The 17,415-nt window shown below is 34.9% G+C and overlaps 1 protein-coding gene across 7 annotated transcripts in view; it reads left to right on the forward strand.

Annotated features, from left to right (window-relative positions):
- PCDH15 (protocadherin related 15) overlaps window positions 1-17,415 on the forward strand; it is a 734,454-nt gene that overhangs the window by 617,584 nt on the left and 99,455 nt on the right. For all 7 annotated transcript variants that reach the window (XM_047760762.1, XM_047760764.1, XM_047760769.1 and 4 more), the window contains one exon: window positions 1,712-1,852. In XM_047760762.1, the coding sequence (XP_047616718.1) occupies window positions 1,712-1,852 (141 nt within the window). The remainder of the gene's footprint in view (window positions 1-1,711; window positions 1,853-17,415) is intronic.

Consider the following 17,415-nt stretch of genomic DNA (forward strand, 5'->3'; position numbering starts at 1 on the left):
AGTATCCATTTCTGAAAGCCTTCTCTCCCCCTGATTTAGGGATATTTTAATGATATTTATTCAAAATTAATGCACATGTGCTTTCAGCTTTTGAAATTATTGCCTATAATAGACTCTTTCCTCTGTTCTGTGCCATCTACAACATTTACTCCACTGTCGTACCTTAGGTAATCCTGAATAAATTTTAGAAACAGAAATAATTGTGACTGCCCAAAGAGATAACATCCATTATAAAAGCCATGAGCATTTTATATGATTCCTCAGTCAAATTAAATGTACAATCAACAGTTGTAAGTAAATAAATAATTTGAGTTTTGTCTACCAATCATTTCTAACTGAGAACAGAAATGTTTGCTCTCCTGTGGGAATAAGTTCATAGCTCAGTTTTTCTCACCAATTCTTTGTTTCATCTATAATCCTCAGGTTAGTTGTCGTCTGGTTTTTCCTTTTTGCAAGTTAAATGGTCTTGCATGTTGTAGGTGGTTAAGAAATAGCTCATATGTGTTTAATAAACACATGCTTATTCAATATATAATGAACAAATGTTAATGCTGTAAAGCAGTTTGCAAGGAAATTATAAAAGCTATTTTCAAGAATTTCAATGACCAACCATTACTAGAAATCACTGCCCCTGAAGCAAGTGCTCATTATTGTACGTTTCTTATTGTCTGTCTGTCTTCTGTGCTGCTATGCCTCCTCTCTACATATTACTGACCTTCCATTTTCTTTAAACTTACATCTGACTAAAGCTGTGATTTCTAAATTTTTTTTTCTGTGATTCTTTTATCTGCCTTGAAGGTAGCAAAGTGGCTCTACTTATTATTCACACTCTTCCACAGTGATTCTTTTTAATTCATTTGCTTACTAGTTTATTCAACTAATGTTTATTAAGCATCTATCATGTATTAAGTACCCTTCTAGTTACTAAGGATAGAGCAATAAGCAAAATAGATAGTTCCTTGCCCTCATAGAATTTAGCAGTCCAATAAGAAGAGAAGGACAATAGCTATTTTTAAATAATTATTAAACTTTTAAATATATAGTATTTAGGTAGTGATAAATGCTATGGAGAAAACCAAAGTGAGGAAAAGATACAGAGTGTGCAAGAAGTAAAATATTATATAGTTTTCCAGTATTTCCCTTCCCTTCACTGAAATATATATGACCAAATTTATTTTTTGAAGAGTGACTTCAGGGCAAAATATTTTAAGATGTTTAGGATAATAAATATCATTTTCTAAATAATTAGCATTTTAAATTATTTGCTCCCTAAAGCGTTCTTAACATAATGCTAAATCTGCAGCATAATAAAGTGCATTAAATCATAAAAAGTATAGTAATCCAATAAGATCAAAAAATTCTTGCTTAAACAAAATTAAATGGCTTTCTTTAAAATAAAACTTCTAGAAGCTTTTAGAGGATCATGCGTTTCTATGGTGAGGTATATAGTATTCATTGCTTCCCACATCCAATTGACCATAGAAATGTCAATTTCCAGGAGCATCTCAAAAAAAAAAAAAAAAACCCTAAAATTGGGAAACACGATGTTATTAATTTCAAGAACTGGAACATAGTTCCCAAAAGCCAGCATTTTGTGGTTTTTATGTATTACTCTTATTACAGTGTTTTTTAAATCACAGTGCCTTTTAAATAGAATTATTTTTTCTTATAGTGCGAAGACAGTGACCAAGGAATTGTATTTTAATTCTAGATAAATTTGGAATTAATAACATCACGGGTGTGATCTATGTGAATGCCCCTCTGGATTATGAGACAAGGACAAGCTACGTACTTCGAGTCCAAGCAGATTCCCTGGAAGTGGTCCTTGCCAATCTCCGAGTTCCTTCAAAAAGTAAGTTGTATACTTAAGGATTTTGCAAGAATTTTATGGTGCTTTTACTTACTTTCTAATGAAATACATATGTCTAAAATCAAGTTCTCAGTGGAGAACATAGAAAGATCATTAATACACAAAGAGGAGTGCTCATTCATTTTAAAAGCTGATAGACGACAAAGCAGAAAGTGATTTCCTACTCCCGAAATGTCAAGGTAATAATGCACTCTTTTCAAATTTTGTACACAATATTATTGGTATGTCATCATTATCTGTGTATGTTAGATAAGAACCTTATTCTTAATCACACTTTGAGATTCTAGCTAACCCTTTGGAATATATACTGTTAATGGGCCCATGATTATTATACATTCTCTCAATTGTATGGCTTCTAGCACTTTGTATTTTCTTAGAGCAGAGGAAAATGCATCTTAAGAAGAGTGACTAACATTTATTATAATTTATGTGTAGCATTATATTTAATTCACACCCATTTCTAGGAAATGAGATTTATTATCCTCATTTTAAAAAGATAAGAAAAGGTTAAGTGACTTTTTTAAAAATGACACTGTCAGTGAATGAAAAGAGAGATTTAAGCTCATATCTTTTGATTCTAAAATCTTTCCTCAGCGTTTCAATGTGATATGGTTTACCCATACGGAGAAGCAAGTAAAAGCCAATATATGAAGAGGGCCTGCATAGATTCTGAGAGATGTTACTGATAATGTGATAAGTGCTATTCCTTTCCATCCATTGAGATTATACTCCTTTGCACTTTAAGCAATCCATATTTTTGTTACTTAACATTATCATATATCAGCTGTTATAATGAATGGGGAAATTTTGAGAATCTAGAAAACCAGATTTAATTTAATCATTGGCAGAACAAAGGCCCAGAGAAGGTGGGAAGTGCAAAACAGAGTCCAAAACATTTACATTTTACTCTGGGACCGTTTCTGGACATACTGTAAGAGCACTCCATCACTCAGCATCTTTAAAAGGGGCACAAGGAAAAAGGAAGAGACCCTAAGAGCTAGAGCAAGGGTACCCATGTGAGCCCAGGCACTGTGAGAGGAAGGTGAGCAAAACGGGAATAAGAAGCAAAAGATGCACTATAGAATTGTCTGTATCAGTTCAGCAATTGACGATCATTAAAATAAATCACCCTAATACATTTATTTCAAATCCCACTTACTGAGCTAATGTAGAAGGCTGCACAGTTGTTTATAAAAACACAACTAAATCACTGGAAAAAAATCATTATAAACAATGTATCTTTGGAATTAAAGGAATTAAATTGTCTTCAGTGATTATGCATCACTTACCTAATTAAGTTGTTTAAAAAATAGCAGACCAATTACTTGAGTTTTTAAAATCTTTAAACTTCAGGCAATTAAATTTTTATAAAATTATAGAAGATGCTTAAAACTGTACATTGAATCGACTAAACCAGGAATTGAAAGGTTAGAATAGTTAGTTCTAGATTATATAATATATACTACCTCATTGCAAATAAAAATAAATGTAAAAGTTAATCAAAAACCATTTTTCAGAGTTCCCGTCATGGCACAGCAGAAATGAATCCGTCTAGGAACCATGAGGTTGCGAGTTCAATCCCTGGCCTCACTCAGTGGGTTAAGGATCTGGCATTGCTGTGACCTGTGGTTTAGGCGTTGCCGTGACCTGTGCACGTCTCAGACATGGCTTGGATCTGGCATTGCTGTGGCTGTGTTTTAGGCCAGCAGCTGCCGTGGATGCAACCCTAAAAAGCAAAAAAAAAAAAAAATTGTTATCTTTCCTTGAAACAAATGGAAACATAATTATAAAGAAAATTTTACTTAATATTTAAGTTGTAGAACCTTGCAAAATAGCCCAGATTTCTAGGAATAAAGACATGTTGATGCCTTGTATGTGAATAAACTAGTTACTGTAATTTAAATATAAATCTGAGGCTGATCAAAATATATCTATGTATACCTATGTATGTCCCAGTTACTATAATTTAAATATAAATCTGAGGCCAACAAAAATATATCTATGCATACCTATGTATGTCCCACTATGAATGTAGAGTAAGACCAGTTAGCAAATTCATGAATTATCCTCTCAGAAATACATGAAACCTAAAAGCTAAATGTCAGTTTGTTTAATGCCTAATGCTTTGGATATTGTTAACATTTCATGACTGATCTTTGCTTCTTGAGTATGAAGTACAAATCCATGTAGTATTTCTGAGACAGTTTCACTTATGAATGACTGTGAATGGTCTATAATCAATCGCTACCCATTAGCTCTACAAATAATAAAACCATTATGTAAATTGAGGTTGATTAATTAATTGTTTAAAGGTTCGCCCCTTCTTCAGAATTAGCTGCCCTCTGATCTTTGCTCTACCACATATCATATGAATAAAGATAATAAACACAATAAATTTAATTCATTAAATAAGTGTTTTATGGAGTTCCCATTGTGGTGCAGTGGAAAACAATCTGACTAGTATCCATGAGGATGCAGGTTCCATCCCTGGCATCGTTAAGGATCTGGTGTTCCCGTGAACTGTGGCATGGATCTGGTTTGGATGTGGTTTGGATCTGGCATTGCTGTGGCTGTGGTATAGTATGACAGCTGTAGCTCCAATCTGATCCCTAGCCTGGGAACTTCCATAGGCAGTGGGTGCGCCCCCCCCCCAAAAAAAAAGAATTATTGTATTGTACCAAGAATTTGTTAATGATGTAATTTTCAAAGTAAGTTTATAACTATGCTATAACTAGATTTAATATTTACATGCAAATTAATAATTAAAATAGAAAAAAATTTAGAATTCATTTCCAAAATTTGACATTTGAAGTGTTTATATTTTAACCTTTTGGTAAGGAATATTTCAAGCATAAATAAAATTGCAGACTCTTATAATGATCCTCTATGTATCAACTACCCAACTTCAACCTTATCAAATTCTGAGAAATCTTTCATTTAGAGTCTCACTCCATTATTTTGAAACAGAACAGACATAACATTTCATCTGTAAATATTTCAATTTGTATCTCTGAAAAATAAGTACTCTTAAAACTTAGTCTCAATACCCCTATTACTCTCCCCAAATAAACAAAAATTTCTTAATATCAACAAATAGCCACTCAATACCTGTATTAAAAACTTATTCAAAGCAGACTCCAAATAAGGTTCGTATACTGTTACTGGTTCATAAGTCTTTTAAGTCTCTCTCAATCTATAGACTTCACTACAGTCGTTCCTTTTTATCCACCTGGATATTTATTTGTCCAAGAAATCAGATGTCTAGGAGTTCCCATCATGGCACAGCAGAAATGAATCCGACTAGGAACCAGGAGGTTGCGGGTTCAATCCCTGGCCTCGCTCATTGGGTTAAGGATCTGGCATTGCCATGAGCTGTGGTGTAGGTGGCAGACACGGCTCAGATCTGGCGTTGCTGTGGCTGTGGTGTAGGCCGGCAGCTACAGCACCGATTCGATTCGATCCCCTAGCACAGCCCTAAAAAAGGACAAAAGACCAAAAAAAAAAAAAAAAAAGAACAAATCAGATGTCTGAAGCCTGGATTTCAATGATTTCAATGACTGTATTTTCAGTGGGTCATTTGTCATTTAACATTTTTCTCTGTGTCCTTTATTTCCTATAAATTGTCATTGGATGTACAGTTTTGATTAGACCTGTTTTTGTTTTTGTTTTTTAAGAAATAAATCAGGAGTTCCTATCGTGGCACAGTGGTTAAGGAATCCAACTAGGAACCGTGAGGTTGCAGGTTCAATCCCTGGCCTTGCTCAGTAGGTTAAGGATCCGGCATTGCCATAAGCTCTGGTGTGGGTTGAAGACGCAGCTCGGATCCCACATTGCTGTGGCTCTGGTGTAGGCCAGTGGCTACATCTCTGATTAGACACCTAGCCTGAGAACCTCCATATGCTGTGGGAGCAGCTCAAGAGAAGGCAAACACACACACACACACACACACACAAAAGAAATCAAAGGCGATATTCACTACTTTTTTGAGGAGGCACACCAAGTCCCTTTGACTCTCTCCTGTGGTAATAGCAGCCAATGTTAATCATTTTCTAGCTCATAATCCCTTCCTTTTATTTCTTCTATATTTACTAGCTAAAATAGTTCTATAAAAAATCTTTCCATATCAAATATTTGATTACTCCAAGGTCCAAATCCTATAGAAAAAAAGGAAGGGGGAAAAAGATTATTATTATTATTTTTTAATTCACTGGTTTTCAAAACAGTGAGTTGGTCGCTCTCATACTCCAAATGTGACTACTGAGGTAACAAATATTTCTGGTTGTATAGGCCATCTGCTCCCTGTTGAAACTATTCAACTCAGCTGTTCTAGTTGAAAAGGAGGGGGAGACAATATGTAAATAAATGGATGTGACTGTGTTCCAGTAAATTTCACTTAATAAAGCAGACCCTGGATTAGACTTGACTGAAGGGTTCTAGGTTGCCAACACTTGTTCAAATGCTTACTTTACCTAACATGATATGCTTAGCCTCCTTTTTTTTTTTGCTTCTATTTGTATATTTTGTACTGTAAGCAATGCTGCTGCTTCATTGATTTTCTTTTCCCATGAATGTAATTTGAAATAACATTCTTTTATCCCTATTAATACCAAAAGACCTTTAGTCATTTTGTTATCTGAAGTTTGTTCCCTAGCAGACTCCTCAGAGCAGACTCATAGGAATCCCATTTCCTGTGTCCTAATGCATCAATAAAGGTATATCTGAGGCCCCAATAATTGAACATAAATGTAATTGAACATAAATGTAGCTAGATACAAAAGCCTTGACTTGAGAGTTCCCCACTATGGCACAGTAGCTTAAGGACCCTGAGTTGCTGCAGCTGCGGCATAGGTTGAAGCTGTGGTTCAGATTCAATCCCTGGCCTGGGAACTCCATATGCTGTGAGTACAGCCTAAAGAAAAAGAAAAAAAAAATCCTTTGCTCATATTTTCCTTCTTTGACTTAAATATTTTATTCCATTTTCTTCTTATATGAAGCATTACTGTCAAAAAATGTAATGACAGACAGCTTTTCTTTTCCAATGAGTGTTGGATTTTTTTTTCTGAATTTCAAAATAATTCATTCTTTTCCTTAAAGTCCAGTTGTTTTGTTAGAATGGTTTCTATCTTGGCTATTCTGGATCATTTTCTGCATATATATAAAATATCCATTCGTCTATCCATTCAAGCTTAATTCAGGAAAGTTTTCTTGAATTCTTTATTTTTTTAATTTTTATTCATTTGTTTTTCATCATGCAGTCTTCTATTACACAAGTGATAAAACTTCTATCTTTTATATCACTTTTTGTCTAATCTCTAATATCTTCATTTTATTCAGATTTTTAAAAATTCTCATTATTGAGTTTTTCTGATGTGTTTTTCTTTCATAGCTTCTCTATTTTCATGATTTATTTTAGCTTGTTTCAAAATACCAACAGTTTGCATCTTTAAAAAAAAACAAACAAAAAAAACACGTTGCTGTGGCTATGGGGTAGGCCAGCAGCTTCAGCCCCGATTCTTAGCCTGGGAACCTCCATATACTACAGGTGTGGCCCTAAAAAGACAAATGACAAAAGACAAAAAAAATAAAAAATAAAAAAATAAACCCTCTTTATTTTTTATAGCTATTATTTTTCTTGCTCTTCTCGTTTCACTTTGTGGCTTTGACCATGATCTTTTCTTTATCTTTCATGTTTCTGTCTTTCTATCTTTTTCATCTTTGAAGATAATTCCACTTTCATGTTTAAGTGAAATTAGAATAATTTCAGGATAGCTTTCCTAATTCACACGTCTGGAATACCTGTTTCATTTATTTCCATAAAGTGTTAAAAAAATTATCCTTCAGCTTTGTTTATCTTCTTGCTTTCTCTGGACTCCCATTTTACTTGGAGACATTTCTTTTCTCTGCCGCATTGTGCCTACCCTGCTCTGTTTATATTCTGCTTTTACGGTTTTCTCCTTTCTCTTAGTGTGGAGTTTAGTCCTGCTACTGCATTCATATTAACGTAGTAACTTCTCCATTTAGTGTGTGCTGGCAGCGTCTAGGTTCATCAGGTCTTATAGCCAACAAAAGCTGTTAGGCTTGTCTGATATTCCTTAAATGCAGTCATTATCACACTTGCAGTTAATACAGTCATCTTGTTTCTGTAAATTATTTTCCCCACAAGCTCACATTCTTTGATCTAGATGCTAGCTTATCGCCTTATGTAGTTGTAAATATTAACTGTAGGTTTTTGGTTTGATGCTAGGATATTATCCTATTTAAACTTGGTAGTGGGGAAGAGACCTAAAAGTAGAATACCCACAAAAAAAAAAAATAATAAGTGCCCAGGTTAATAATTTAGCCCAACTACAGTTCCATGGATGTTAATAAAAGACAAAAAACTCCTCGGTCAGCGGCAAGGACCCTATTACTCACAACAGAAGTATTAGCAGGTGTATCAGCATAGCAAGCAGTATGGTGGCATAGCTTCCTAAGCTTCAAACCTCACAAACAGAGAAGAGCCAGGTAAAACCTGCACATGGACTTCACCTCTGGAGGGAACTTAGCTTGGAGGTTCTACCATTTTTATAGCAAACAACAGCAAGTCTGTCAAAAGGGAGAACTGATAAAGTAATGCATTTTTGCAAGACATTATCTCACTTTTCAAAATTGCCAGTTGCTTGTTCTACTTTCTCCCAATATTTGACTAACCAAATCTCTGTCATTTTCTAATGAGGAGGACTCAGGAAGATTCAAATATTACATTATAACCTTAATAATCTTCTTCAAATCCTTATAAATACATATCTTAATCCAAGGATATTTGAAATGTTGAATCAGGGGAATTGTTTTTGCAGTTGATGAATTTAAGGGAATAGAAGCTATGAGGCCTCTCAGGTTTTCACAGTGTTAACCGTTACCAAATTTAAACCTAAATTTTTCCTCAAGCGCTTTAGACTTTTCACCCAGGACTTCTAGACACATTTTTTTTCCCTCTCTTACTACTAACTTTTATCTTTTAAACTTCATCAGTCTTCTATGGAAGTAATGAGTAATCTAATAAATACATGATCAAATGAATAAACAAATGATGAATAAAATTATCCAAATCAACAGGAAACATTTTTTAAAGAGCAAAGTCACCCAACCTCGAATTGTGTAGTATTGTAGTATTTATTATTGCAAAATATCTATTTTAAAAAGTAGGGGGACCCACGCAGTTCTAACCTGTGCTGTTCAAAGGTCACCTATAATTGAAATGCGTTTCTAAAATCAAGTGGCTGCAGGAGAGCACACCAATGCTGAAAGTGCCCCATTGACAGATTCTGTTTTAAACACAAGTCTGACCCGAAATATCCAAGCTTTTCACAATAATAAGTTGAAAATTTGCTGCCGATCTTACCAGTCTTTCCTCTTCAATTGCCCACACCAAATGATGGCAACCTGAGTGTTAAAAATAGAGATGCTAGTAAACATTCGGAGAGGTGGTCAATAAAGTAAAAAGAAATCTCTCACAACCTCTTCACCAAAGTTAGGAGATTTTCTGGGAACACATCTTATCTGGGACGGAAGAAAAATTTCTACCTTTAAATGAAATCTGAAGTATTGATTAATGTATTGAACTATTAGAATCTTTTTTAAAAAACTTGATCATGATCATAGTACTTTCTATTAGTAGATTTTCTAACTGTTTATTTTCTTTTTTTTTTTTAAACCATGGAATATCTTGAGGTTTTATTCAACAGCAGGAAAATGACCACCTCAAATCAACAAGCCATAAGGGAGATTAGAAAGGAAAGAACAGGATTTTAGTATTAAACTCCATATATATAGATAGATAGTATGGGTCCTCTTATTTTTCAGTAATAGATAATTTGTAATAGTGAATATTACAGTGCTATACAGTTTGAGGTAGGTTAACTTTGCGTGTTTCCGTGGCATTCCCATCGTGGCTCAGTGGTGGAACATGACAAGCATCCATGAGGTTGGGAGTACAATCCCTGGCCTCACTCGGTAGGTTAAGGATCCAGTGTTACCGTGAGCTGTGGTATGGGCTGCAGATGCAGCTTGGATCCCGCGTTGCTGTGGCTCTGGCGTAGGCCGGCAGCTACAGCTCTGATTTGACCCCTTGCCTGGGAACTTCCATATGCTGTGGGTGTGGCCGTAAAAAGACAAAAAAAAGATTTTAAAAAAAGTTTTTGTTAATTTAGATTATTTTATCCATTTATTGATCATATGTTTATTATATAACTATTTATTTCAGTCTGACTGGAGAGTAGAATGTAGTCAAAACATTTTTTCTCCAGTTTTATTGAGATGCGGTTGACAGCACTGAGCAGAACTTACAGCACCAAGTAAGTTCTCTATCTTTCCTGACCAACTCAATCTCTCCTGGGTTTTTAGCATAAAAGATTTTGGTCCTAAAGAGATTTCAAGGAGCTTATATCCAGGAAAGCTTCCCAATATTTCTGCCACAAAGTCATCACCATTCTTTTACATTCACGTAAAACAAAAGCAATAATATATAATACACACTTTCATTATAGCCCAGGTTTATCTATGGAATTTCACATTTACAATATAATTTTTCTTTTATGATAAAATTATAATTATGTTCAAATGCAGAAGAAGAAACATAGCTTTGTATAAATATGTCATTGTGGTTTGATGTAACAACTAGCTTTTCAATCAGGAATAAGTGACAGAACAATTAAGATAAACCTTAAACTGGTAACAGAACAACTCAAATGCTATTGATTTGTTTTATGATTTTGCTTTAGGGTACAAGCTTGTAATACGTTTTATTTCCCTGGCTTTTCTGGTTCCAAACAGAAAGTCTGTGACAAATAATACTAATGATTTCTTAGTCATGACTGACCAACTTATAAAAGCATTCTTCATATAACTTAGGTAACGACACTGCAGCATGTCACATATTACTTTTTTAGTTCTAAAATCGCAGGTATGTTCAAGGCCTTGTATTTATAATATAAATATATGACCACAGTTTCAGAAACTGTATTCATAATTTATTACTTTAAAACTTGAAAGCTAGTACTGTAGTATTTTTAATAGTATTTTTGGCTCAAACATTCTAAGCATTTTATGTAAATAGACAGTTGAGATAATTACATTTTCATGAAACAAATATTTATATATCAAAGAAAACAATTTGTGCAAAGTAGCTTTGGGTTTTTTGTTTTTTGTTTTTTTTTTGAATACTTGGGATTTTATTATTTTTTAATAGTTATTTACCCAATACAATTTTTTTTGACCGCACAGCATGGTGACCCAGTTACACATACATGTACACATTCTATTTTCACACATTATCATGCTCCATCATAAATGACTAGACATAGTTTCCAGGGCTACACAGCAGGATCTCATTGCTAATCCATTCCAAAGGCAATAGTTTGCATCTATTAACACCAAGCTCCCCAAACACCCCACTCCCTCCCCCTTGGCAACCACAAGTCTCTTCTCCAACTTCATGATTTTCTTTTCTGTGGAAAGGTTCATTTGTGCCTTATATTAGATTCCAGTTATAAGTGATATCATATGGTATTTACCTTTCTCTTTCTGACTTACTTCACTCAGTATGAGTCTCTAGTTCCATCCATGTTGCTGCAAATGGCATTATTTCATTCTTTTTTATGGCTGAGTAGTATTCCATTGACTATATATACTACATCTTCCTCATCCAATCATCTGTCAGTGGACATTTGGGTTGTTTCCATGTCTTGGCTATCGTGAATAGAGCTGCAATGAACATGCGGGTGCATGTGTCTTTTTTAAGGAGAGTTTGGTCTGGATATATGCCCAAGAGTGGGAGTTCTGGGTCATATGGTAGTTCTATGTATAGATTTCTAAGGTACCTCCATACTGTTCTCCATAGTGGTTGCACCAGCTTCCATTCCCACCAACAGTGCAGGAGGGTTCCCTTTTCTCCACACCCCCTCCTGGCCTGTGTTATTTGTGGGCTTATTCATGATGGCCATTCTGACTGGTGTGAGGTGGTAGCTCATGGTAGTTTTGATTTGCATTTCTCTAATAATCAGGGATGTTGAGCTTTTTTTCCTGTGCTTATTGGCCATCTGTACCTCTTCCTTGGAGAAATGTCTATTCAGGTCTTTTGTCCATTTTTCCATTGACTGATGGGCTTTTTTGCTGTTGAGCTGTGTAAGTTGCTTGTATACTTGCTTTTAAATGTGATTTTAAAATAGTAACAGGAGTTCCCATCGTGGTGCAGCCAAAGAGAATACGACTAAGAACCATGAGGTTGTGGGTTTGATCCCTGGCCTTGCTCAATGGGTTAAGGATCTGGTGTTGCCATGACCTGTGGTATAGGTCAGAGACATAGCTCGGATCCTATGTTGCTGTGGTTGTAGTGTAGGCCGGCAGCTGTAGCTCCTATTGGACCTCTAGCCTGGGAACCTCTATGCCGCAGGCGCAGCCCTAAAAAGGCAAAAAAATAGAAATAAAATAAAATAAAATAGTAACAGAATTTTATGAATACGTTTCTGAAACTAAGTGCATTGGGGCAAAGTTCTTCCATTCATCCCAAAAATGATTTGTTGAGCCGATGACAAAAAAAGTGCGATCAACCTTTCTAAATCAGAGTATAGATTGTAATATATATATATTGTTATATGTGCCATGCAGGAAAAAAAACATGTTATATTAGAAAATATTTTATATTGCTTCCCTTGGCATTAAAATATTTAATAGCCCAAGGATACATAAAATGGTTTTCCTTAACTTACATCTAAGATTAAGTACCAAGGCCTTAAGACTAGAGGAATAATTTTGTTTATTCATGGGAACTTCTATTTAATTCACATAGTTAAAAATTTAATTTTTCAGAGTTCCTGTCATAGCACAGCGGAAATGAATCCGAATAGGAACCATGAGGTTGCGGGTTCGACCCCTGGCCTCGCTCAGTGGGTTAAGGATCCAGTGTTGCTATGAGCTGTGGTGTAGGTCACAGACGCAGCTCGGATCTGGTGTTGCTGTGGCTGTGGTGTAGGCCAGCAGCAACAGCTCCGATTCGACCCCTAGCCTGGGAACCTCCATATACCATGGGTATGGTCCTAAAAAGACAAAAGACAAAAGACAAATAAATAAATAAATAAATAAAATAAAATTTTAATTTTCCTTTGCTTTTTTAGTCTGATTTTAAAATGGGAGGCCATTCACTCATTCACAGATATTTTTGTAACCAATAGTCTATTTCCAGGAGCAGCAATCATTTGATTAATGATGAAGTCCCAAAACTGTGTAATTGAAACTCTATGACTTCCCGCTTCAAAAAAAAAAAAAATCATTGCAATGGAGGCAAACTAAGCCCTACTAAATGCACATGAAACTGTGTACAAAGGTGAAAACTGTTAGTCATATGTATTATAGAAATATCAACATTTCCTGAAATGGAAACTTTAAGCCTCTGTCTATACAACATAAGCATAAAATTTCTTTTAGTCATTAAAAATATGGGAAATAATATAGCATTGTGAATTAACTATACCTCAATAAAAATTTTTTAAAAATGGGAAAAATCATAAGAATTTGCTGCTAAATACTTCAATCCTTCATGTTGTTTATGAGTGCAGTAATTGGCCCTCTACACTCTGTCATTACGTAATCAAGGTCAGATCTTCTCCATGGGTTAAGGCAGCATAGTCTTTTTAATATCTTGATAGAGATTTAGATAGCTAATAGATGGACTTTATTTTTATCTCATAAAAACACGAAAGTGTCGTTTTCTCTTGGTGACATACTCTATTTTGCCAGCTTTAACAAGAAGCCAAACTTACTAGTTGATTATTTTGAGGGAAAAAAAAAAAAAAAGCTTCCCATCCATGAACTAGACCAAAATACATTTCAGCATTATGTTTAAATAACTGAAAGAAGTGTTGTGGGGTTTGGTGAGGGGGGGGAGTACCCAGTAGGAAGACTGGAAACAGGATGAACCTTCAGAAGTTTCCATTGTCTCAACTTCAGGGGGGTACTCAGTCCTGCCTGCGGCATTTCCTAGGTCACTGTCCATTTCTCAATTTCCATATTGATTATTTTCACTTAATCTCAAGGAAGAACTACACCTTGCTATTTTTGCTTGCACTGCCCCCCTCTGTCTAAAATATCCTTCCCTTATCATTTTCCAGATAAACTCGTAATTATTTTACAAGGCTCACTTTAAATGTCCTCTCATTTTTAAATGTTTCCTTCGCAATCCATTGTCTCTGTCGTATGCAGAACAAATCTATCTGGCCTGTGAACTATAAAAGGCAAGGACATGATATGTGGTTTTGTAGTGCCCCAGCTTCTGTCACAGGAACACAAGTACTCTGTGGGTGATCTCAGAGAACACACAATTTGAGATGGACCTTAAGGAGGCAATAGTATAGATAGCAGCTTGGAGGTGGATAAGCTCTGTTTTGGGGAAAACAGTGAATACTTATTTGACTGTACAAGAAAGAACATGCCTAATTAGTTATGTTTTATGCCATGCTCTGATGTTTTCTATCAAAAAAATGCTGCCTTTTATTTACGGTTCTATTCAACTTTACATTTTTCATATTATTTCTATTAAAAATCCTGTTTTACTTACTTTTAGAGACTGTTATAGTTGACTTTGGCCAAAATTAATGTAATTCTGGGCTAGTTAATAGAACCATCATTTTATAATTCTCAGTGCTTGTGAATTGCATCACATTTACAAAGATATTTTATGAATTTAACACATGAAGAATAATAAAGTGCTGAATAAATGGGCAAATAACAGAAGTTGGTATATTTCAAGATAAAAATGGTAAATATGTGTACAGCATGGGATATTAGAATTTTTCTATTTTAATCCTGAGATCAAATGTTATTTATTCTCTTTGATTACATTACCCAGATTGGTAAAGGCTCTGTGTGTCCTCTTGTAATTATTATTAGTCTTTGACTAATGTTAGTGTTCTTAATTATAATTATGTAGAGTCAAGATGATTTACATAAAAGACATGAAGACTTGGGCTATATCTCATATTTATCATGCAGGAAAGATGTAAAATTTATTTTTAAGAATAATATTCTAAATTGTATTAATGGACACCTTGAGAGATAATCTAAGAACAAAGTAAACCAAGTATATTTTATATGTGGTTGTGTATGTGTATATACGTACATATATATATGCGTCTATGTACTCCTACACATATATGTATTATGTAAACTTTCAGAGTAATACTTTTTAAGTTATTTTAATTGCAACAACTATGCTCTTTTTGAAACACATCTAATACTAGATTCTGTTTCCTGTCACGTAACTTCTGAAACATTATTTTAATGCTACAGGGAACATGATAAAACTGCACATTAAAAAAATGCATTGAGTACCGACAGGCGTAAGCATTTTTCTAAGTGCTGTAAAGGAATAAGAATCTACAAGATAAGATCATTGTCTTCAAGGAATTTATATTCTAGTGGAGAAGCTATGATGCTTGAGTGTAAAAGTAAGTAGTAACACCAAAGAAATACGCAGCTAATTGATATAGTAAAGACATAGACATGCATGATTTGAGTTTAAAGAGACTAACTTACTGCAGGAGATTAAATAGTTTCTTGATTGAGGTAACAAATGGAACTTTAGTTGAGACAATAACTGGTTTTGTTTAAATTAATCCATTCTGATTAGGGTTAGTGGAAGAAGGAAAGAGAAAGGATTGAAGGAGAAAATTAGAAAGCAACCTTGGGGGAAGAATTTACAAGGTGAATTCAGAGGACAGTGTGTAGCAGAGTGTTGACAAAGAATTAATGAAAAAGAAAAATGGGAAGCAGATAAGTAAACATCATAAAGTAGTATTCCTTAAAATAGGGTCTTTGAGTTGACTGATTATAATCATTTGAGATGCTCACTTAAAAATATGTTGTTTAAAATATGTTGTTCTCTTTTTACCCAAACCTATTGAATTAAGATATCTGGAAATAGAAAATGAAAACCTGAATATTTGGGATACTCTCTGTATTATTGAGTTTTGTCTTCTCACAACTATTTGAAATACTGATACAGAGAATAAGTGCTTGTCTATATGTTTTAAGCAGAGAAATGACATGACAAAAATTAGCTCAGCATCAGGAGTTCCTGTTGTGGCTGAGCAGTAATGAACCCAACTAGTATCCAGGAGAACATGGGTTTGATCCCTGGCCTCGCTCAGTGGGTTAAGGATCCAGCATTGCCAAAAGCTGTGGTATAGGTCACAGACATGGCTTGGATCCTGTGTTGCTGTGGCATTGGCCAGCAGCTGTAGCTCCTATTTGACTCCTAGCCTGGTAACTTCCATATGCCATATGCCATGGGTACAGCCATAAAAAGCAAAAAACCAAAAAAAAAAAACAAAAATTAGCTCAGCATGTGTGGTAGCTTTGAGAAAGATCAGTTGAATGTGAATAATCTAGCCCTGAGCTGTTTTAGGCTTCTCTAGAGAAACAAAACTGATAGGATGTATCTGTGTGTGTATGTATGTATAGTACATACATATACATGTAGTTGAGGGGAGAGGGATTATACAAGATTGGTTCTTGTGATAACGGAGAATGAGAAGTCCCATCATCCCTTGTCTATAGGCTGGAGGCCCAGGAAACCTGGTGGTGTAGTTCCAGTATAAATCTAAGGGCCTAAGAACCAAGGGATCCAGTGATAACAGTTTAAGCCCCAGGCCAAGTCTGAAGGCTCAAGAACCAAGAATGCCATAACAGTTTAAGCCCCAGGCCAAGTCTGAAGGCTCAAGAACCAAGAATGCCATAACAGTTTAAGCCCCAGGCCAAGTCTGAAGGCTCAAGAACCAAGAATGCCAGTGTCTGAGGGCAGAAGAAGCTGATGACTTTGCTTAAACAGAGAGCAAATTCACCCTGTCTCCACTTATTCAGGCCCTCAACAAAACTGGATAAGGTCCACCCATGTTGGTAAGGGTGATCTTATTTACTCAGTGTATTAATTCACATACCAAAAGATCCTCACACAGTAACAGAAATAATCTTTTACCAGCTATCTGGACTTCCCTTAGTCCACTCAGGTTGACACATAAAATTAACGATCACCAACTAGGGAGACAGGAAAAATGTATTTAAGACATATGCAAAAAAAAAATATATATATATATAGGTAGAAACTTGATGACTGCCCATGAAAAGAAAAGAATAAATCAAGGATAATTGTATACTTTTGATCCTGAGTAACATGAATTAAAAGTAGGAGGTACTTAGAAATAAGGAACAGTACTTTCTAAGTGTATTGAAGACTGGGCACATAGATTTTGGAAGAAGTCATATAGAATGACTACTTAAGCCAAGGAATCATTATGCAGAGTCACTATCATCAAATGGTATAAATGTAAAATGAGGTTATTGGGGAAATCACACAGAAAGACATCAAAGAAAAAGACCTCTTTCTAGCTTCCATAATCCACTCAGAGAACTTAATTTACACATACTTTAACATATCAGACAAAGAGCTAAAAATAAGAGACTCAAAATGGTTCTATTCTACATATTTCAAGGGATTTTGGAAATGAAGATAAGGG

The sequence above is a fragment of the Phacochoerus africanus genome, chromosome 15, assembly GCF_016906955.1.
Source record: "Phacochoerus africanus isolate WHEZ1 chromosome 15, ROS_Pafr_v1, whole genome shotgun sequence".
Taxonomy (NCBI): Eukaryota; Metazoa; Chordata; class Mammalia; order Artiodactyla; family Suidae; genus Phacochoerus; species Phacochoerus africanus.